General features: G+C 33.6%; 4 protein-coding genes across 4 annotated transcripts; 1 reads left to right on the forward strand and 3 right to left on the reverse strand.

Moving 5' to 3' along the window:
• Nucleotides 1-958: 958 nt before the first annotated feature.
• Nucleotides 959-1,770, reverse strand: LOC131617499 (15.7 kDa heat shock protein, peroxisomal-like). The gene is made up of 2 exons (XM_058888780.1): nt 1,552-1,770; nt 959-1,418 (listed from the first exon to the last, which is right to left on the reverse strand). Exons 1-2 carry the CDS (start codon nt 1,691-1,693, stop codon nt 1,132-1,134), a joined length of 429 nt encoding a protein of 142 aa, XP_058744763.1. The 5' UTR covers nt 1,694-1,770; the 3' UTR covers nt 959-1,131.
• Nucleotides 1,771-5,862: 4,092 nt separating this feature from the next.
• Nucleotides 5,863-6,309, forward strand: LOC131619383 (uncharacterized). Its single transcript, XM_058890486.1, has one exon. The coding sequence runs from the start codon at nt 5,863-5,865 to the stop codon at nt 6,307-6,309; it is 447 nt and encodes a 148-aa protein (XP_058746469.1).
• Nucleotides 6,310-6,840: 531 nt separating this feature from the next.
• On the reverse strand, nt 6,841-7,613 carry LOC131617501 (15.7 kDa heat shock protein, peroxisomal-like). Its single transcript, XM_058888781.1, has 2 exons — nt 7,418-7,613; nt 6,841-7,268 (listed from the first exon to the last, which is right to left on the reverse strand). The coding sequence occupies exons 1-2, from the start codon at nt 7,557-7,559 to the stop codon at nt 6,982-6,984; spliced, it is 429 nt and encodes a 142-aa protein (XP_058744764.1). The 5' UTR covers nt 7,560-7,613; the 3' UTR covers nt 6,841-6,981.
• Nucleotides 7,614-14,082: 6,469 nt separating this feature from the next.
• Nucleotides 14,083-16,113, reverse strand: LOC131617502 (plasmodesmata-located protein 7-like). The gene is made up of 3 exons (XM_058888782.1): nt 15,279-16,113; nt 14,607-14,711; nt 14,083-14,472 (listed from the first exon to the last, which is right to left on the reverse strand). Exons 1-3 carry the CDS (start codon nt 16,030-16,032, stop codon nt 14,465-14,467), a joined length of 867 nt encoding a protein of 288 aa, XP_058744765.1. The 5' UTR covers nt 16,033-16,113; the 3' UTR covers nt 14,083-14,464.
• Between the last annotated feature and the right edge of the window lie 7,547 nt (nt 16,114-23,660).

Genomic DNA, 23,660 nt, shown 5'->3' on the forward strand with positions numbered 1-23,660 from the left:
TCTGATGTCTATCAGGCATCAGATGGATGAAAGCAACTAGGAAATGGTGAATGCTCTAACGCAACAAATTGGGACAATTGTCAATCCCCTGATCAATAAAACTGACCAGAGTTATGAAATGATCGCAAACCAGATGGCGCGAATAACCGACTTCTTCGGCACCCTACAGCCTCAAGCGAGGCTAAACCCTCAAATTTCGAATGTCAGGCCTGTCGAAACCCCTGATAATGGGGCAATTTCTAGTAATCAGAGGCAAATACCAAATAAGGATGACGAAAAATATATATGTCAAAATAACCCAAGAGTAACAGTAGTGAACATAATTCAAGACACCGACCAAATTCTTAGGAATGCCCAACAAAATAATTATGGGGGCCACACCAACATAGCAAACGTGGTCGATCAAATTTTAGTTCAAAATGGCCTGAATATAGGTCTTCATATACCCAATTTCATATCTCCTCTCTCAGAGTGTGTTTAACAAACTAAATTTACTCGGGGTTGAAAAGTTCCTAAATTTATCAAGTTCGCTGACGACACAAATGAGCCTACAGTCGAACATGTCTCTAGGTACCACATTGAGGCTGGCAACATAGTCAATAACGAGAATTTAAAGATGAAATATTTTTCAAATTCTCTTTACTTAATTTACCACACTCCCGCCACACCCACTAACGGATAATTTAAAATGCACACAATTTTAAATTGTGATAAAAATAAATGTCTTCTTTTAAATTTACTACTTTTTGATGGATTAATGGCTTGACCCCTTTTTTATTTTATATATAAGTTTTCATTTGAAAAAATGTCCTCCAAACATAAAATAAGTGCTTCTTCTATAATCAAATTTCATGTTACTATAAACTATTTCTATAAACAAATAAAAGCTGGAGTCAGGAATAAAAATTTTTGGTAAATTTTGTATAGTGAACAAAATCTATCCGTACAACCTTCTTTCAATGTGAATATACTAAAAATATTTAAAAGTAATTACATAAACACAAGACTCATATCAATTGTTCATACAATCCAAACAGAAAAATTCCATTACTTTTGATCACAACATGCAATTGTTTTTCATTTATTTTTCCTTCCATTCTTATTCATATAAATACAATTAATATGATAAACTTAAAGCCTACTATTGATGTTAACTTTTCGAACTTTATGCGATTTAGGAGATAAATCCTTAGGAACAACAACAGTGAGAACTCCATTTTCAATATGTGCCTTAATCTTATCCAATTTAACATCCTCAGGCAATTCAATCATCCTTGAGAAATCTTCTTTTCCATTTCCTCTCTCAGCAATATGCCAAATAATTTCCTTTCCATGATTCTCCTCTATCAAACTTTCTCCTCTTAGGTGCAAAACATTCCCTTCCTCAATCTGCACTTTTATCTCATCTTTCTTGAATCCTATCAAAAATCAAATTACCAATCAATTTTAATCAACAAAAATATTATATTTTTACAACATAACATATAATCACAGCTCAATAATTAATAGGGGTTATTAAGAAATATTGAAGAAAAAAAATGAAAATTGTACCTGGAACATTGATTTTGATGATATGAGCAGTTGGGGATTCAATCCAATCCAAGAGTGATGTTGAGCCATAATATTCTCTAAAATTTGGAGGATGGTCCAAGAAAAAGTTTCTAAAAGGATATCGAAAAATTGTGTCGGCCATTGATTCGACACTATTCTAGCAAAAGTGATGAATAAAAATGCTGTTGGGTTCAAATTTAGTGTTATATGGCATGTGTTTATGATGAGAAATAGCACTTCAAAATATCTGTTGACTTTTATCATATCTTCTTAAATTCAATGAATTACTTCAATAAAAATGGATTAGATAAATTCAAACAATTATTCTTCTAGTTATGGAATGTGACAACTGCAAATGGGTTTAATTTCTAGGCCCATATATTTTTGAGCTCAGCTAGAAATTGACTTTTTGTTTGGTCACCCCTAAAGTTTGACATGACACCCCATTGCAGTATTTTTAATATATTATTCTTTCATTTTAAAAAATTATTTATACATTTTTATTATTATATTTTGAATTTTTTGAAAAACTGTGCATTTTATCGGACATTTCAAGTTAACCCCCTAATTTTTATAAGTTGTGTTTTTATCGACAATTTAAGTTTTATACCGCATATTTCGTTAAAACCATACACTTATACCGGTATTTTCAGAATGTCACATAAAAACTCATATTTCTCATGCATTTTTACCTTTACTTTTTGAAAAAATGCAGCACCCAATATGCATTTTCACCATAAATTTTAAAAAGTTCAATAAAATGCATGCAAGTGTAGTGACACTTTTAAAAAATCAACATACAAGATGTTTTATTAGCATACTTTTAAAAAAATTTGGTAAACCATGTAAAATTCCGGATTTCTAAATGATGGGTAGTTCTTAATTTTTTTGCTTTTTATTTATTAAATATTACAGTGAGGATCAGAGGTAAAGACGATAGTATTTTGTTTAAAGTTGGTGATCTATTAGAGAGACAGACTACAAAGAGCTTTCACGGAGAAGGAGACGGAGAGGACTCTCATATCCGAGCGAGTAAAGTAGTTTTGACCGGTTCTAACAGGAGGTGGATCGAGCAATCTCAGGCACCTTGTACGCTGCAGTGTAGAGGAGGTAGAGTTAGACAGAACAAAGATCTTGCTAATGAGCCATATATTGCAGTTGTTAACTATGTAGAGACATCAACTCAAGAAGTAAAGGGTCGAGATGACAAGCATGTGGTGGCTGAGACGAAGGTGATGACTTCGACTAATACACTGGAGGTGGCTGCTCCGACTAGTACGAAAGTGACCGCTCCAAATGATACGGAGGCGACTGCTCTGGTTAATACAGAGGTGACTGCTCCGATATCAACGGAGCCGTCGATATACACTTATGAGGGTTTTTTGGAGGGCCCAATGACCATACCTTGCTCACTGGATATGTCAATCATGTGGCATTGAGATTATGATATATATATCAGGGTGTGTGCGCGCGCGTGTTGTGTAATTTTAATTTTTTTATTAATTTATTATTGATACTTTGAAAATAATTGATGGTTTTTAGTTTACTTGTTACAGGACCGCGCCCCATTGAAGGCGCCCATCCACGAGGCGAAGCTGAAGAAGTTCTCAAATGTCCAAATGCTTGAGGAGGTCAAAGACATTGTCGATGATGGTGGTATCCTTTTGTCGGTGGATTGTTCGCTGACCATGCTGAACGTTCCACTGTTGTCCTCTTTTGTTGAGCGACGACATAAGGAGACACCCTCATTTCATCTTCCATTTGGTGAGATTCATCTTCCATTTGGTAAGATGACGATTATTTTAGATGGTATCTCCTTGCTCTTCTATTTCCCCCTTCCAAGGAGCTTATTCACCGCTTTTCTTATTAACCATAAGCTTACATGTATTACTGCTACACAATGCTTGGGTCATCGTGGCATACGTGAGGGAGGAGTTTAAGTTTAACAGGGGTGCTCACTTTCGCCTCTCTTGGCTTCTGAGAGGTATACGACACTGGTGAAACACTCTATGCATGAGGCAATTGCTTCGGTATACATGTTACATCCTATAGGATACGTCTCATGTATATATTGATGTCAGGTACATGCCTTTGTTTACTGATCTTCACCATTTCAACTAGGCATGTAATGTGATGTATTGATTGTACTATGGAAGGTGTTGTCTCTGAGACGAGGCAACTTTCCGGTAATATGATTCTATTTCAGGTATAAAATTTCATTATGTCTTATTAATTTAGTTCATGTTTATGACATTTTTTGTTTTTCCTATGTTCTTGTGCAGTGTTGCATATACGAGCATTTCCGTCCTATTGTGACAGGCGTGTTAGTGGTCCTACCACTGATGGCTCCCCACGCGCCAAGAGATTGGGGCCAAACAGTCACACCCATGCGATCTTCAGGAGTACAGACGGAGGATCAATGTGCTGATTGTTGACGATGTCATCCGGACACCCTATGCAGACCATAAAGAGTGTCAGGAGTTTGATGAAACTTTATTTTTTTCCAGTTATCTACAATGAGAGATCAATTGCTAAATACTTACCTGAGAGGTGTCTGCGCCAGTTTGGATATGTTTAAGACATCCCTCGACTAGTCCCTATTGTGCCAGTTGAGGGCATGGATAGATAGTTTATGTCTAACAATGTTAGTTGTGCTCGTGCTATTAAAAATCATGCAATGGAAGTTCAATTTCCTAGTCAGTGTATGAATGGTTACTTAGAATGGCACTTTATAGTATCACACCCTCACATCATTCCATATGTTCAGCATGCAAATTATGTTGGTCCTTCCGATGTCGCGGGACTTTTCGATGACGCGCCACCACTTCTAGCGGCGTGGATGACCAAAAGCGTCTGTAGATGATAACATTACTTTCAAATAATGTCATGGGTTTGATAAATCTAGATGGTAAGGTTTATACTTTAGCATCACATATAACACACATAACCCATGGGGGACATGTTTAGATTTTATTATTTTTGTATTATTTGTATATTAATGACATTTCAACTTACCAGTTTATTGGATAAACATTTAACATTACATTATTACGGGATTAACATAACTTAACACGAACAATAACATAACTTAACAAAACAATAATAAATAACAAAAAAGAAGTGATTCGTATTGGTATTGGTATTGAGTTTGATAATCTGCTTGGTATTGGTATTGGTATTGGTATTGGTATTGGTATTGGTATTGGTATTGGTATTGGTTGTTGTGGATCACGCCAACGTGGAGAGGTACAAAATTCTGTGTAGAAATCCTGATTGTGGATTCAGGCTGGCTGCATCACACAGGAAGAGAAGTGATTCCTGGGTGATAGGATCTATTTCCCAAGATCACACATGCGTTAACACAGATCTGTCCCAAGATCATCGAAAGCTAAGTTATGATTTTACATCTCTAAAAACCTTACCTCTTGGGACCAACGATCCGTCATTAAAGGTGAAAACGATAATCTCTCATATCGTTACAACGTACAACTATACTCTATCTTATAGAAAGGTGTGGTTAGCAAACACCAAGGTAATTGAAATTGTGTATGGAAACCAGGAAGACTCATACAAACAACTTCCACGTTTCTTGACTGCGCTTCAGACTTATGCTCCTGACACCGTTTCTATTTTAGAAACACTTCCAGCGCATTCTCCCGACTGAGCGTTTGTTCAAAGGAAATTGGATATTCCATCGACTGTTCTGGGCATCCGACCTTGCATTATAGGATTTGCATATTGCAAACCAGTTCTTCAAATAGATGGCACTTGGCTATACAGTAAATACGAGGGAACCTTATTGATGGCCGTTGCACAAGATGGAAACAATAATATTTTTCCAATTGAATTCGCTCTTGTGGAAGGTGAAACTGCTGGGGGTTGGAGTTTCTTTCTCAGGAATCTCCGGACAGACATTGCTCTACAACCTGGGCTCTGTTTGATTTCCGATAGGCATGCTTCCATCGAGAGTGCATACAACAATCCTGCAAACAATTGACACGATCCACCTTCAGCGCATGTCAAAATTTCATGTGGGAGATCAAGTATAAGGTTCTTCGAAAGATTCTTGTCAATGGTGGATATGCATTAAATCAACCAATATTCCAACATTATTGCCATGAAATCGTATTGTCAAATTCGGATGCAGGAAAATGAATTGATAATCTAGCCCGAGAGAAATAGACTAGGGCTTACAACAAAGGGCTGCGATGGGGCAACATGACTATAAATCTTGTGGAGTCGATTTATGGTGTTTTTAAGGGCATCTGACACCTTCCGATTACTGCCTTGGTGAGATCAACCTACTTTAGGATGGATTCCCTTTTCGCAAGAAGAGGTGAGCAGTGGAGTGCAGTTTTAGAATCGGGACAACTGTTTAGCGAAAGTTGCATGAAATTTATGAAAGAACAATCTGCCAAAGCCAACAACCATCATGTTATATCTTTCGAACAATTCAACCGCACATTTAGTGTCAAAGAGATAATTGACCATAATGAGGGCCTGCCGAGACAAGAGTACAGGGTTCTGCTAGAAGAAGGGTGGTGCGATTGCGCTAAGTTTCAAGTGTTTCGTATGTCTTGCTCCCATGTTATAGCAGCATGTTCATATGCGCACCAAGATGTCTTAACACTCTTATCTCCCATTTATAAGATCGACACCTTGCTCGGAGTATACAACAATGCATTTCCAGTGATGGCAAAGGAGGATTACTGGCCTGCGTATGAGGGACAAGTAGTTTGGCATAATGATATGATGTGAAGAAAGAAAAAGGGTCGATCCAACATCACGCATATTAGAACTAATATGGATGATCATGAAAAAATAGAAAGAAAGTGTAACATATGTCGTCAGGTCAGACACAATAAAAATAATTGTCCTAATCGAGGAACAACCTCCACCAACCAATAATTATATGTCCTGTATTTATACTATCTTTTGTGAAATCAATTAGACTTTATTTATTCGTGAAACATATTGATATTACAACTAAACGAACACAAACAAAGATTAAACAACAACACAAACAACGCTTAACAACAAACACGAACAAAAATTGAATACATTAATACAACAATATTTTTACGATATCACAACCATCAAAACAAATGTTGTTTGTGTCATCCCACCATCGCTCAATTTTTCCCGTTCTCATAATAATTTTTGAAAAATAATTTAATTAACTTTTAACGACCAGAGTTAAGAAACCTTATCTTTAATAGAGAAATAGATTCTTTTTTTAAAATTTAAGAGTTGTTTATTTCAGATGACATAAATCAGTAAACCATAATATAATTCAATGTTCAATATATTTCATCACACATTCATTCGTCATCACAAGATGCAATGCAATTGTTTACACCACCATGTCACCATTTTCTTGCCCTCTATTCTTATTCATATCAACACAATTACAATATATTTTTGCCAATCTTAAAGCCTACTAGTGATATTAATGTTTCGAACTTTATGCGATTTAGAAGCTGAATCTTTAGGAACAATAACAGTGAGAACTCCATTTTCAACATGTGCTTTAATCTGATCCAATTTCACATTCTCAGGCAACTCAATCATCCTTGAGAAACCCTCTTTTCCAGTCCCTCTCTCAGCCACATGCCAAACAATCTCCTTTCCATGATTCTCCTCTTTCAAACTTTCTCCTCTAAGGTGCAAAATATTCCCTTCTTCAATCTGCAATTTTATCTCATCTTTGCTTAATCCTATATCCAAATGACCCATCACCCAAAACTTAATCAAAATCAAATAACCAACAAAAAAAATTATATTTTTACAACAAAACATAGAATTACAAGTCAAAAATCCATTTGGGTCGGTAAAATTGAAAGAGGAAAGAGTGTGATTCATTTACCTGGAACATTGATTTTGAGAATATGTGAAGTTGGGGACTCAATCCAATCCAATAGTGCTGTTGAGCCAGGATATCCTCTGTAAATTGGAGGATTACCCAAGAAAAAACGTCTAAAAGGGTATCCAAAGATAGTGTCAGCCATTTAGTACAACAAAAAGAGATAATCGAAAAATGTTATAGAGCAGAAGTGATGAAGTTGATATATTATATACTATATGATAATGTTGTGTTTTTGATGAGACACTCGAGAATGTTCTTTGATTTGTTCCTATGTTCCACATTCATCATTCTTCTAGGTTCTTCCGGTTATGGAACGTCATAAAATACTATTGGGTTTAATTTCTAGGCCCATAATTTTTGGGCATGGTAATAAGTGGGCATGGTAAAATTTGAAGGATTACTTTAGGTTTTTCAAAAAATAAATGTTTAAAAGAAGTAAAAAGTTAAAATTAAAAATTAAAATTTTTTCTAAACAAGTTCAGGAGTGTATGGATTAGTTGATGGGTACTATAAAGTGATTTGGAGGGACTTAAATAAGTGTTTTAAAAATAAATTTAATTGAAATAGATTGACGGTGTAAAGAAATTTGACACTGTTAGTAAATTATAGTGGTTAAAATTTTGTAAATATTTAACTTTTTCTTTAATCACAATTAAAGGATTATTTGTGAATGATTGAAATGCGTTAACTGTGTAAAATATTTTACATTGTCAATGTCTAGCAATTAATCTCTTAAAAATTTTTATTCTACTTTGTTATACTACACTCATAGTTAAAAATGAATTAAAATTAAATATTTATTTATTATTTTCTACAAAAATCTTTTTTAAGTTTTTAGAATGACAAATATAATATATAAATTAAAGAAAGAAAGACAACTAAAGAAGATCCACACAGATAAAAAAAATTTGTTCAATTAGTTTGCACAAGATTTACCGATGCAGTGAGTTTATAACGCCGAGAACTAAAAGAAAAAGTAAAAGAGCAAACTATAATAACAACAAAACAAGAAGCAAAACCCCAAAAATATTAAATAAACTAACTAGTAAACATGCAATAAAAACTCAAGCAATAAAACCTCACCCCTACGAGGAGAGCATATATTAGATCTCAACCCTCAAGAAACCACCATAATCATTATGTAATTTTATGTAGTTTGTTTCTCAAATTGAGTAAAAAAAAAACGTCGATGTAACTCTCATTGAGAACCATTAGTCTCTTACTATGCAAGATGAGTTCAATCAATTTAAGAGAAATAATATTTAAGAACTTGTTCTTAAACCTTCGTCTAAACTAATGATTGGAATCAAATGTGTTTTTTTTGTAATAAATTGAACAAAAATTGCAATGTTTTAAGAAATAAAGTCAGAAGTGTTGCGAAAAGGTACAACCAATAGGATGTATCGTTATAAGTCAACTCTACCAGTTATCCATGCTAAACTTCTTTAGAGATATTTGAGATATATGAGAATTCCTCATCGAAGATATTAGACCATAATTCCCTAATTGTCCTAAAGCCAGGACGAGCTAGCAGTACAAAAGACGATCTTCCCCGAACCAGAGCATTTTCTCCAATGGATCTCAATAAAGGACGTTTTGTAGGTGGCCTCTCAACCTGAAGCTATTCATGTTCATGAATGGAGGTCGACCCTTCCTCGACCTCTTGCCATGAAAGGGGCAAAACTTTATCTTCCACAGTCCAAAGAAGTGAGACTTGAACTTACATTTCAACAAGGGGATGCGTAACCCAAGCAGTTGGACCAATGGGAGTTCCAGAAGATGTACTCGAACCTCAGGCTTCCCTAGTAGAAGGGGTACTTAAGATGCTGGCCAGAAGAGAAGTAGCATGAACATCCATCTCCATATGTCGCATTGCATCTTCACTCTTCATTATATCTGCACTGCCAACAAAGGTTAGTTCAAAATAAACATTCAAGGGAGTGAAACTTCTACGTCACTTACCAAAAATGATTTTCCTCTCATTCTCTTATTTAGCATTCACCATCCAGCGGGTTTGAATGCACCTTTTCAACTGTTTTCTTGATGTCGTGGCAGATGAAATATCTCCACCAACGTAACTAAGCTCCTTATACAAGGCCACAAACTAGATATTCAAATATAATTCTTCTTGAAACAGGCCCCTCCTTGTAGAAATAAGATCCCGCCCTCGTCAAGAAGTGACTTTGACTCAAATACTTAGGAAATAAGATCCTGCCGCCGTCAATAAATTAAATTATGCAACCATACAAAAATCATGTTGAAAACATAAAGGCAAGAATCGCAAGAACTTTTCAAGGTTGTAATGTGGCTTGGTTAATAAACAAGGGATAATTCCTAAGGCTAATCAAAACATAAACTTGCCCAAACTTAAGGGAGTGATAAGCTTACAAAATTTCAAACGCAAAATTCCAATCAACACAAACTAGTTGTGCTCAAAATGAAACAAAAATATATTGATCCTTTTCATGCTTTCATATAATCAACACAAAATATTAAGCATAATAAAATTCAGTTAGAACAAGAGTTTGGGTCTCCAGCATATGTGAACAATGGAAAGCTACCTTACAAAAAGGTGGGAACTAAAATAATTCACAAAAGAACAAGTATACAAAAAATAAATGGAATAGAAGTTGTAAAAAGCCTACGTAACATGAATATGCTAAAGTCAAGAAAGCGATAAACATATACCTTGGATGTGTACAAAACTTTAAACAATATCATTACCACACATTCGCAAGTTAAAACGATAAAAAATGGACAAACGCCTCAGGTGACTTCAAATAATCGGACCAAATTTTGAGTCCAAACAACAACAAAAAGAATTAAAAAAATAATACTATTAATTACTATATTATAAATCCTTGGTGGAAGTGGAAAAAAGGAGAGCCAAGTTAAAAAATAAAAAGAATTCATTGGCTATGCACAGCAGGGCACGCTAAGCGCGCTACACCAGAACCAGAAAAACCAGTCCAGTAGACAGCAGTTCTGATGCAACTCCACTTAACATCTACACATCTCATTTACACAACTAAACAAAATTTACAAAAGTTGGGGTGCCTCCCAACAAGCGCTTGTTTTACGTCATTAGCTCGACGCCTTTATTGTGCTTAGATAGTAACTTCCTCCCTTCATGCCATGGTGATGCTTCACTGTGCAAACCAAAAGTAAGTGTCCTAACCAAACACTTGAACAAACATTACGAAACAATATAATTTACAACAATATGTAAACAACACATATGTGCACATACTTGAACAATAAGAAAAACGTAATTTTTATAAAACGGAATGGTGAAAATGAATAAACAAGTTGAAAAGGGAAGATTTGTAATTAAAGAGCTAATCTGAGTTCAACTTGTTTAGTCAGTTCACCAAAAAAATTGAAGTATGTATAACTATACACAAGTATACAAGTCTCAATATATACGATATCTAAAAAACTCAAAAACAAACAAAGTATTGCAATGTGATCCAATAGAACCACGAGTCCCTGTAACGGCGCCATTTTGTTGAAGCGATAAAGCGGCAAACAAAAGATTGGAAGTATTCTGGAATTTATCGTATCCACAGAGAATGGTCTAGTTATAATTCCAATCAATGGTTTCTGCGTTTCTGAACTTGGTTTTGAATGGTTTAAAGTAAATGTGGGAATTAAAAGATATGAACATAAAAAGAATTCCCTCTTTGAATCTAAGAAAATCTGACAGGTTTGTGTTACACCCATCTATCAACTACTTAAACCTAATGATCATTTGCACTCAACCTAAATCACTCGTCAATGTCATCACATATCACTCATAACAAGGTTATGTCTAACGCAAATTTGAGAGAACAATCATATTGTCTCAAAGGCGATGTTGTGCGCAACTCAACAACACAAAAGCATTAAGAACCGTTACCCACTGTGAACATCAGACCTAAATCTATCTCTAGAGTCCAAAATCTAATAGATAATCATCCTAGATAGAGATTCGAGAAGTATATGCCTATAGCAACCAAAACCCAAGCATAAAGCATAAAGCAAAAATCAAGGATAATCACCGATAAAGATTTGAGAAATAAATTCTATACAACACCATAATCAGTAGATATACATAGAATAAAAGTAAATATACATAAAAATCCACACAAGAGTAAAATACATAGATAAGAGAGAAGTGGAATCAACTAACTCCCCCGGTGTTAAACGCGATTGAAGCTTAATCCGACTTCGAATTCTCAAGATGTAAGCTCCAAATGTGTTGTAGAATCATCCAAGAATCAAAGAAATGAAGGTGATGGTGTTGGGATCTAAAAATGCCCAAACTATACCTAAAAAAAATGTGTTTTTGGCCTAAATATACAATTTTGCTCAGCAGATCTCGCTTAGCGGTAGAAGAAGCTCGCTAAGCTCGGTCTTCTGGAAGTTGAAATATTATTTCGGCCATAACTTAAGAACCGTAACTCCGATTTGCATCCGGTTCGAAGCATTGGAAAAGTTATTCAATGCTCTATCTAAAAATGACTAAATGGCAACCAAATTGATGATTTTTATCATCCTTACTTTGAGCCTTATTCTTTGATAAATTGCTAAACATTGCAATCTTGAAGCTTAGCCTTTGGCCTTTATTACTCAATGCTCCAACCATGCATGAATACCTTAAAAAAAACATAAAAATTATCAAACGGTACATAAATGAATCAAAAACAAAAAATTATATACAATATGTACAAATCTAATTAAAACGTGGGAGTTCACACACAAGTTGAAGAACAAGAGACGATAAGTGCCGCAAAACTATATGCACAAATAACTACAATTTGACACTTATCAAAGGCGAAGTCATTCATTATGCCATGTTAGTATACGATGAACTTGCAAATACAAAATAAGCACTCAAGAAGAAAATTTGGCTGAAGGCCGTGAAAGAAGAACTAGAGGCTATAGAAAGAAACAAGACTTGAGAGTTGACTGAGCTTCCAAAGGAGAAGAAAGCCATCAGTGTCAGATGGGTCTTCAAGGTAAATTTGAAGCCAGATGGATCAAGTGGAAAACACAAGGAAAGATTAGTAGCTAGAGGTTTTCTTTAGAATCCTGGGCTAGATTATTTTTGAGGTGTTTGCACATGTAGCTAGACATGAAACAATCAGGTTGGTGATTGCTATGGCTGCTAATAGGAATTGGCCTATGATACATATAGATGTTAAATTGGTATTTTTGAACGGTCCTTTACAAGAAGAAGTCTATGTTTCACAACCTTCTGAATTTATGGAAACGAATCAGGAAGGGACGGTGTACAAGTTGCATAAAGCCTTGTATGGATTGAAGCTCTAGAGCTTAGAATTTGAAGATTGATTTGTTTTTCAAGAAGCAGGGGTTTCAAAAATGTGAGATAGAATATGGTGTTTATGTTCAGCATACTTCTGAAGGAAATATGATTATGTTATGTCTCTATGTTGATGACATATTGCTGACTAGAAGTTTTAATGATGAGATAGTCAAGTTCAAGAAGGTGTTGATGAATGAGTTTGAGATGACTGATCTGGAAAATATGGTATATTTTCTAGGGATGGAGATTTTGTACTCTTAAAAGGGTATCATTTTACATCAGATAAAGTATGAACTTTAACTTCTAAAGAGATTTGAGTTACCAAATTGCAAGTTTGCAATCACAAGTTAAATTCTGATGATGAGGGTTATGATGTAGATGCTACAACTTTTAAATAGTTGGTTGGCTCGCTAAGATATATCTATAATATCAAACTTGACATTTGCCATGGAGTGGAAATGATGAGTATGTTTATGAACAAACCAAAGTGATCACAGTACCAAGCTGCAGTTAGGATTGTGAGGTATATTAAGAGGACTCTGAAGTTTGGAGTTTTGTTTCCTTATGGTGCTGAATGTAAGTCAGAACTGATGTGCTACTCAGACTCTGACTGGACTGGTGAAAGAGTTGACATAAGAAGTACTTATAGATATTTTTTTAAAATATTTGGGAAGTCCCATTTCTTAGTGCTCCAAGAAGCAACATGTGGTTGCCTTATGAACTTGTGAAGTTGAGTATATTGCAGGTGTTTTGTCTGCGCGTCAAGTTGTTTGGCTTATGAACTTATTGTAGGATCTGAAGATTAATGTGAGCAAGCTTGTGAGGTTGATGATTGGAAACAAATCAACTATAAATATTGTCAAGAATCCATTGTTGCATAGAAGGAGCAAACACATTGACAAGAAGTATTTTTTTAAGGAATCAAGTTCATAATGAAGTGTTAGAAATTATGCACTGTAACACTCAGAAACAACTTACAAATGTGCGGACTAAAGTTGTTAAGACTAAACACTTTATCAATTTAAAAAATGAAATTGATGTTATTAATTTTATCTCTGAATGTGAATTCATTGATTTTCTTTCATCTTCTTCATCTTCATCTTTAACCTTTGTGTACCTATAGTTACTACTAATTCTTCACCCTCTCTTCAACATATTTTTGGGGCCGTTCCATTAAACATATAAATTTTTATTATTAATTTATTGTATCATGGATGTATGGTGTATATTTGTGCATGATTGCATGGTAAGCGTTTCCTTAATCTTTAAGCTTTGATAACCATTTTTTTATATAAAAGAATTAGGTATCCAAAAAGTTCAAGGGCGCATATACCAAGTATGATAAGATAAAGCAAAATATGATAGAACTTTACAGAAACAAATTAATAATATAATTACTTTTCTTTGCAAAGCTTGAGACATTAGACAACACAACTTTGTAAAGTGGAGAGGAAAGCAACTAGAATCTCTTGACTCAATTCTTTTTTTTTTTCTTTTTTCTTTTTTCTTTTGTATTCAAATACAAAACACCCATTCTTGCACATCTTTTTTGGCATCCTCTTCAAGGTTCAAAGTCCTCTCTTGAATTCAATTTTAAATTTGAAAGAGAAACAAGGGAAAGAAAAGATAAAGAAAGAACAACGTGAAACAAAAGAGGCCAAAAGCAAAATCATAGAGGATGACCATAGGTGAGATTTGATTTGTGGGAATGCCACTGAGTGCTACAAACTTCATTTAATTTATTTACCTGCATGGGAAAAATTAAAGATTGCTTAATCCATATAGTTATTTTTCTTCATGATTTGAATTGAATATATAAGCTAAGGAAAAAACCAAAGAGACCAAAATAATAATAATAATAATAATAATAGTACTACTTACCCTGTTTCCTACAAATTTTGGTTAAGAAAGCAAGGAGAATAACAAATATGGCTACTCCTGCTAATAACCCTATGATCATTGCAAATTTCTTTTCACCCAATTTTCCTGCAAGCCATTCAACAAAAAAAGTCAGGTAATCTATACAATATATTATCATAATTCAAATGGAACTCATAAGTAACATTAATTTTGATAAATATTTTTCCTCTATAAAATATAGGTTTTTTAAAAATTGAACTTAAATGTAAAAAATACAATATAAAATATTGAAAATAAAATATTCATAAATTATCATATAAATATTATAAAACAAAAAAAAACTAAATTTAAAAAAAAATTAATAATAAAGCATAATATTTTCACTAGTAATAATTACAAAAAGAAAAATATGGGCATAACATAGGACATGTTTAAATAAACAAAACACAGTTATTATTATTTTTTATTAAATCTACCAAATCCTCCAAGTCCAGTAACTTACAAATTAGCATGGAGTGGCCAAATAGAAAAAAAAAATGAAAAAAGTGACATAACATAAAGTAAAAAAAAAAATACATGACATGAAAATTTTCATCTTTTACAGTTCAATTAAGCAATAAAGCCATACTAATTAAAAAAGAAGTAGAAGCAGCAACAATGGCAACATGAGAAAGAATCCCCTACGGGCTTTACCATGGGCCTTAGAACTATCATGGGCCCCACCAGTAGAATATCTCGCATAACATTTCCCCAAGAACAAATCTCCATAATCCGCCGTGCCACAATCACTTTTCAACCGTCCGATCGCCTCCGCAACACAATCCTGACACTCCCCAAAACTAAGATCCCCCGTACACTGCGCCACACCCCGCACAATCCCTGACCCACCAACCCTAAAAGGCCCACCCAACCCCACAAGCCCGCCAAGCACAGCATCCCTTGAGCCCATGGCCTCCGGATTATAGCCCACGGACGGCCCGCACTTTTTCAACAAAACATTCTTATCCTCCACGCCCAAAAAAGTAGCGTTATCGTACTTCACGTAACAACCGTCGAGCTGGACCGTGCCTCCGCATGTGTTGCGGCACATGTCGCCCGCCCGCGTGACTGCGCGTGCGATGCATGACGCGCAGTCAGGCATGGCGAGGTCGCCGCGGCATTGGTAGAGACCGTAGATTATGTCTTGTTGGGTGGAGCCTAGGACGGTGAAGTTGTTGTAGGAGGAGTATGTGGCTGAGTTGACTAACGAGGTGAGGAGTGAGTCGAGGTTTAACTCGTAGGGGGAGTTTGGTGTGTACATTTGTTGTGTGCAACCACCGTATAGGTAGAGGTTTGTGGTTGATGATTCTGATAAGGAAATAAAAAGGGTTGTAGAAATAATAAAAACAAGAAATCTTTTGGAAAAACTCATTTTTATTTTGTTGGTTGAGGAAGTATATATGTGCATGGAATATGTGCTTTGATATGGTGTAATTTGGTTAGAGTGAAAACTTGGATTTTGGTTTTTGGGGCAAGACCTATGAGTATGGATATGGAGTTGGTTTAAATAAGAGAATTTTCATGGTATAGCCATGTCATGTCACAAAAAAGTTGAAAAAGCTTTTCTTCATTTATTTTATTACATAATGTGGGATCTATGTGAACCTTTATTTTTTTTATCTTAGTTATGTTGATCATTTGGTTTGCTTTTCTCTTTTTTTGACAACTTTAATTTGGTTTATTCTTTTTAATAATTTGAATTTTGATAGGGTTTAGTGTTTTTTTATTTGAAAAATGATTGAAGTAATTATGAGTACTTTTCACACTCGGCATCCACTGAGAAATAGTATGAAGTAAATAATTGCAGTCATTGTATTTCTATAACTTAAGTATATATAAAGCATGATAGAGAAGAACTTAGTTTACAATAAGTGTCCAAATTGGTATAATTTATACCTCTAATTTCTTTTGTGATTTCAGTGTTTATAAATTACCTTTAATTATTCATTGTGTTTTAGAGGTGAGAATAGACCGAATTAAGGTAGGCTTAAAAAGTTTAAGTCCTGACGTGATAACAAAAATATGAAGGCATAAGTGTGATATATTTAAAATTTTGAAGTTTGGCTTAAAGAAAATTTATGAAAGAATTACTTTGTCTTGTAGAAAACTCAAGTTAAGTAAGTGTTAACACAATCATGATTACACAATTCAATACATTCACTAATTCACACATATTTTATAACTTAAATAAGATAAACACATCATATAATATCAAATAAAATTTATCCATAATACATAGCATTTAAACTAAAAGAATCCAATTAAAATTTTACACAAGATAAACAATGATAACAATTACTCTGTATAATATATCACATACATATCTTTTTCACTGTTTGCTTCATAGAGACTTTTATATTGATCGATTTCTTAATAGTTAAATCTTAAACTTGTCACACGTATACACTCATCAAATCCTTTATTTTCTTAAAATTAACACCTATTTTTAAAAAAAACATGTGAGTTAATGTATTGACAACTTAATAATTATGCTTGTCATACAATTGTTTTTTTATTTCAAAATGTTTAAATAACACATGTATTAGAAAGTTATAGAAAGAAAGTTATAGTTATAATTCAATTTGAATGTATATTAATTTAGAATACAATTCAATCAACATAATCTTAAGAGAAGAGTGTTGTTTTTATAGTTAAAGTTGTTTTAATTCTAAGTAAAAAATAAAATAAAAATTAACAAAAAGCCCGCGGCCAAAATCCGTCCAGCCCCGTCTTAGTCCGTATTTTTAAGTGGGTTAGACGGGACGGACCAACTTAAAGTACCAAGCCGAAAACTTTAGCCTAACTCGCTCAAGATGATGGGTCAAATAGATGACCCGGCAGATTTGATCCGTTTTATCATCCATAGTTATCACGGATTAGATTGAGTATACTCATTATTATTAAATGAGTTCGAATAATTAATATATTGATTTGATTTAAGTTACAGATTTATAGATCGATCCGCATGAACATCTCTAATTAACATCGACCGGATATGAAATGAGTTTTAGGCTAATCCATAAGAGTTTCTTAATGCCAAATAAAAATTATTTGAACACGTTAAAAAATACAAATAATTTAATTATATTAAAGAGACTCTCTTCTATTATTTTTTAATTAAATAAATATATTTTTATCTATGATTGATCTCTATGGATTAATAGCGAAGTAAAGGTGACGTGAAAAAAGAAAGAGGTTTTGCACTTTTTCTATCGAAGACACTAAAGAACAACTGTAGCATCGCACTAGACCTAATACCGTCCTCAATCTCATTAATTCTTGCTTTAGGACACACAAAGTTTCATTCATAAATGTCGTATGCAAGCTAGCCGCACAAGACACTTGGTTTGCATCAGCTAAGTAAATCGCCAAAATAAGCATCAAGTGTTTCAAGTGTTGTGCAGTATCTGAACTTTAGATAAATGAAGCCCATATATTCTGGAAAGATCTTTGCTGCAGCCCCTCACCCATCATACTACTCTCTCCTCCACAAAAAAGTATAGATATTAATGAAGATGGGTGAACTTCTCCTACGAAACTTGTCGCCAAGGTAGAGGACTCTATAGGCTTTGACTCTATGAATTCATTCAAAACTCTCAAACTCAATGGCATTAAGTGCACTTTAAAGAAATGATGACAGTGACATATTGTAAAAACGATATCTTAGCCTTGTCAACAATGCTCTACATGAAACATCTTGAGATATAAGTGTAATTTGAAAGTTTCATATTGTTTGATAAGTTGAGATCGAATATTTTATAAGCGAAATGGCTCATACACCTATAATTTTAGAGTGTGTTTGGATGAGATAATTAGAAATTTTAAAAAAATTTAAAATTCAAAGCAATTCAGATAATTCAATTAAAATCCATTTAATTTTAAATTATTTTGTTTGGATGGAGTATTAAGATAATTCATTGTTAGATTTTTGGAGTCATTTTTTATAAAATTTAAATTTTTTGACCAACTTAAAAAATTAAAAAGTAGGGACCAATTTGCAATTTTTAAAAATTTAAAGTACCAAATTGTAAATTGTAAAAATTATTAAGGATCAATTTGCAATTTTAAAAAAAACAATTTGGACTCAATTTTATAATTTTGAAAAATATGAGGACCAATTTGCAAAATTTGAAGAAATAATAGTAACAAATACATTCTAGGGAGTATGAGAGGAATTTCAAATTCTTTGGTTTTTTGGTGTCATTTCAAAATGATTAAATTTAACTTAGATAAAATACTCCATAAATTTCCATTATTTTAACAATTCTTCATTTTTGTATCCAAACAATAAATTTTATGCAAATCATTTTAAATTCCCTCAAAACATTACATTACCTCATTAAAATGCGTCATCCAAACACACTCTTAATGTTTTTGGTAAATATGTGACGTCACTCTTACTTATTTGGATGGATTTTTGACCCAATGTGGACTCTTCCCTTTTATTATGACACATGAGTGGCATTAGAGTCTGGTTCGAGTAAAGGATCGACTAATTGTATCAAAAATCTTCTAGACATGGTGGTAGTCATGCGGCATGTCCCGTTGAAGTTTTCGTGACGTGGCAATGGTGTCAACATCGGTACAAGGGTATGTGGATGAAAGATCTTCCACTTGAGACGAAACATAATGGATGAACTCACACTTGAGCGCGAGATTGTTGAGATACAAGTGTGAGTTGAAAGTCATGCATTTATTGGAAAAGTTGAGGTTGCACACTTTATAAGTGAGAGGACTCATACAACTATCACATTAAGTCTTTGGGCGAGTCTTTGACTCAATGTGGTGCTTCCTATGATGGCCCATTAGAGCTCTTGCTCAATTGTTGAGATACAAGTGTGAGTTGAAAGTCCCACATTGCTTGAAAAAGTTGAGGTTGAACACTTTATAAGTGAGATGACACATATATCCAATATCTTAAGGTTTGTGTGAACATGCGGTGTTTGTTTCACTTATGTGTTACTCTTGACCCAATATGGATGCTTATCCTCATGTAGACTCATCTCTGATATCAGAATCGATGGTTTCGAGTAAGAGATTGACTCCTTGTATCGAAAGTCTTTCTAACAACGTGGTGTCAGGCGGCGTGTCTTGTTGAAGTGCTTTTGATGTGGTAAGGATGTCAACGACGATAAGTGAGTGTTGATGAAAAAGCTTTCACATGAGGGAGAACATACTGGATGAAATCATACTTGAGGGAGAGATTGTTGAGATACAAGTGCGATTTGAAAGTCCCACATTGCTTGGAAAAGTTGAGGTTGAGTACTTTATAAGTGAGAAGACTCATACACCTATCACCTTAAGGTTTTTGAGTGAATATGCAATGTCTCTTTTATTTGTTGTGAGTCTTTGATCCGATGTGAATGCTTTCCCCCATGATGACCCATCATAACATTGATCCAAACATCTAAAAAACTTTAATACCCATCAGTCCAAAATTGAAATCCCCAAAGTGACTTTTAGAAACTATATGCCTCTCCATAAATGAATCGCTCATATCCCACCTTATTTTTTGAAGATGACCTCCTTCTATTTTCCATGGACATGTAGCCTCAAATTAAGCATATTGCTTACCTTTTATGAGCATGATCAGTGATAGAACGTTTACCTCTTGTGGGATTAACATCTTTGATGCAAAATCATAAGAACAATCTTAAGAGTTGAAAGAAGAACAATACCTCTATTTAGTTCACATGAACAAAGTGTCTTCAATCTCAGTACTAGATGGTCTAAATGAACACCTTGAGAGAGAGAGAGAGAGAATACAAATAGGATTTGAAGCCGAATTTATCAATTGTAAAGGCTTCTGCACAAGGGTTTTATTTATAGAAATGCTTGTGTGGACTTCAAGCTAAAAAATCTCACTTAAGTGCATCTTACCTTATAATGTACTACATTTCACTTAAGTTCATATATCTTATAATATTCTATAGTCCACTTAAGTGCATTGTACCTTACAGTGCTCTACAATTCATATAAGTGCACCGTATATTATGGTGTTCCATATTTATTTAGTACAATTTATCTTACGGTGTTTCGTATTTCACTTATTCATTCTATCTTTCATCAATATGTCCTTATGAGTGTGACCCTGTAGTGACGTTGACAATTATACCAAATCACACATTTAATATAATAAATAGTGAGCAATATTTGGCAACACATCACTGCTATCCAAGTCATGATAATGTCATGTGATATGACAAAACATTTTCATGATATTGTTTATGTTTACATTTACCCTTTTGTCCTCGTGTATATATTGAGCACAAGGCATAGACTGTGTCACTTTTGTCCAGTTCAATATTGGACCCCTATAAATCTATTGTGTCATGCTAGATGAGAAAATTCTATCTAGGTCACTTATGTCCCTTAGTATGATTTATGGAGTACGCATCAACTATCTTTATGGCCATTAAGTCATAGAAAATATTTGATTAGAAATAAAGTATTCAACTCCACATCTAGGGTTCATAGTGGTTTCAAGTCAAAGGGAGATATACACCACTATCACCGTGAGAATAACTTATGACACTTGCATAATATTCTATGTAGTATTCTCATAACGGCTCAATCCAGTATAAATATAACTCATAATATCCATACCTATGTGAAGACTTGATAACTCTTTATTCATGATCCATGATACGTGATCATCAGTCTATCTATATAATAGTCTCAATGTTTTAATGTTATCCCACATTATAATAAAGCTCGACTACATATGTACTTTAAAAATAATAGCCTTATGTTTAATGGGATCTCGTGATTAAGTTAAACTTAATATGTCATTAAACAGACTAGCTATTATAAGGATTTTATTATTATGGAAGTACAAACATATCAAATAAATGTTTTTTATTAATAATTCAATACAAGTATCAATTTCTAATAAAACTATTGATTTTTATGTTTACACCAACAATCTCCCACTATCACTAGATCCAATCAGACATACACATAATAACGAAAGATCTAGTATGGCCATTATGCTTCTGCTGTGCAAGAGGCTTTCTCAGTGGGTCATCAAAGCTTGATACCTTTTGCAAACCCTAAGGCACGAATCTTGCACTATTACAAAACCTAATCGTAAAACTCATGACAACAGAACTGTTGCGTCGTCATAAACCCTAATGCAACATGTTCATACCATTATAAACATTATGATCGATTATTCAATAGGGTTGATCGAAATGTCATTACTTCACCATACAAATGTCGGATTCTGAAGCAGAATGAATATTGATCATTCAAATGAATAAAAAACATTACACTAATCGAATGAATAAAATAAAATAGCATATCAAATACACTGTCGTTTCACCAACATTATTTATATATTACATAAATCGATCAATCATATTTGTATTAATTATGGATGATCGAAGTATCACAGTTTCACCATACAAATGTTGGATTCCAAAGCATAATCAACAAAGAACATTCAAATTCTAAAAAAATGATTTCATATTTAATTTCTTATTTTTCTTTAATTTATTATGTGTTTTAATAAAATTTAGACAAAAATTACAGAAAATTAACAGCTATTTAATACATGGATTTGTAAGCGGCAGTGATCCCATTCAAGAGAAATTACAATCTAAAATACAATCGAAAACAAAAATTTCCATTAAGTTGATCCTTACAAATGAACATGATCATTGATAAAAAAATTTCTTCTTATTATAATTAACACCTTTGATGCAAAATTAGAAGAATGATCACAAGCATTAAAAGAAGAACAACACCTCTATTCAGTCCATGCAAATATAATGCCTTCAATTACAGTGCTAGTTGTTCTAAATGAAGTAATTAAGAGAGAGAGAGGGAGAGAGAGGGTGAGGGAGAGAGAGACAGAGGGGGAGAGAGAGAGAAAGATAAGTATATATAGAGAATATGGTTAGGGTTCAAAATCGAACTTCATCAAGTGTAAGAACTTATGCACAAAGGTTCTATTTATAGTGCTGCTTGTGTGCGATACAAGCTGAAAAAGCCCACTTAAATGCATTGTACCTTATGATGTATGGTATTTCACTTAAATGCATAATATATTACGGTATTCTGTATTCCCCTTAAGTGAATTGTACCTTACGATATCTACAATTCACTTAAGTGCATTGTACCTTACAATATTACATAAATATATTGTACGATACGTTGTTTTGTATTTTGCTTATTCATTCTATCTCTTAACAATCAACTCTTATGTGTGTGACCTTGTATGTTCTCGCAATATTGGCAATTAAATTAAATCTCACATTTAATAAAATAGTGAGTGGTATCTAGCAACACATCACTACTACACAAGTATAAAAAATATCATGTGATTTGACAAAACATTTATGTGATGAATATTGTAAGTACAAATGCCCTTTTGCTCTCATGTATATATTGAACACAAGATATAGATTGTGTCACCCTTGTCCTTGGCAATATTAGGCCCTTAGACATTTATCTTCTTACGTAGTATGAAAAAAATTTCATCTCGGTCACTCATGTCCCTTAACATGATTTATGGAGTACTCATCAACTATCTTTATCACCATCTAGTCACAAACAATGTTTGATTAGCAATAAAATACTCGATTCCATATCTAGGATCCATAGTGGTTTTAGGTCAAAAAGTGGCATACACTATTATCACCAAGAGAATAACTTCTGACACTTGCACAATATTCTATGTAGTATTCTCATAGCGATTTAATCTAGTATAAGTATTATTCCTAATATTCATACCTATGTGAAGACTTGATAACTCTTTATCCATGATTAATGAGATGTGATCATCAATCTACTCACATAATAGCTTCAATGCTTTAATGTTATTCAACTTCATAATAAAACTCGACTACAAATACTTTAAAAATAGTGTTCTCATGTTTAAAGGAATCTCATGATTAATCACACTTAATATTTTATTGAACAGGCTAGTTCTTCTAATGACTTTATTAGTTTGAAAAAACAAACATAACAAAAGATGTCTTCTTTTATTCATAAATAATTCCATACATGTACCAAATTCTAATAAAATTATTG

Source organism: Vicia villosa, linkage group LG7 (genome assembly GCF_029867415.1).
Source record: "Vicia villosa cultivar HV-30 ecotype Madison, WI linkage group LG7, Vvil1.0, whole genome shotgun sequence".
Lineage (NCBI taxonomy): Eukaryota > Viridiplantae > Streptophyta > Magnoliopsida > Fabales > Fabaceae > Vicia > Vicia villosa.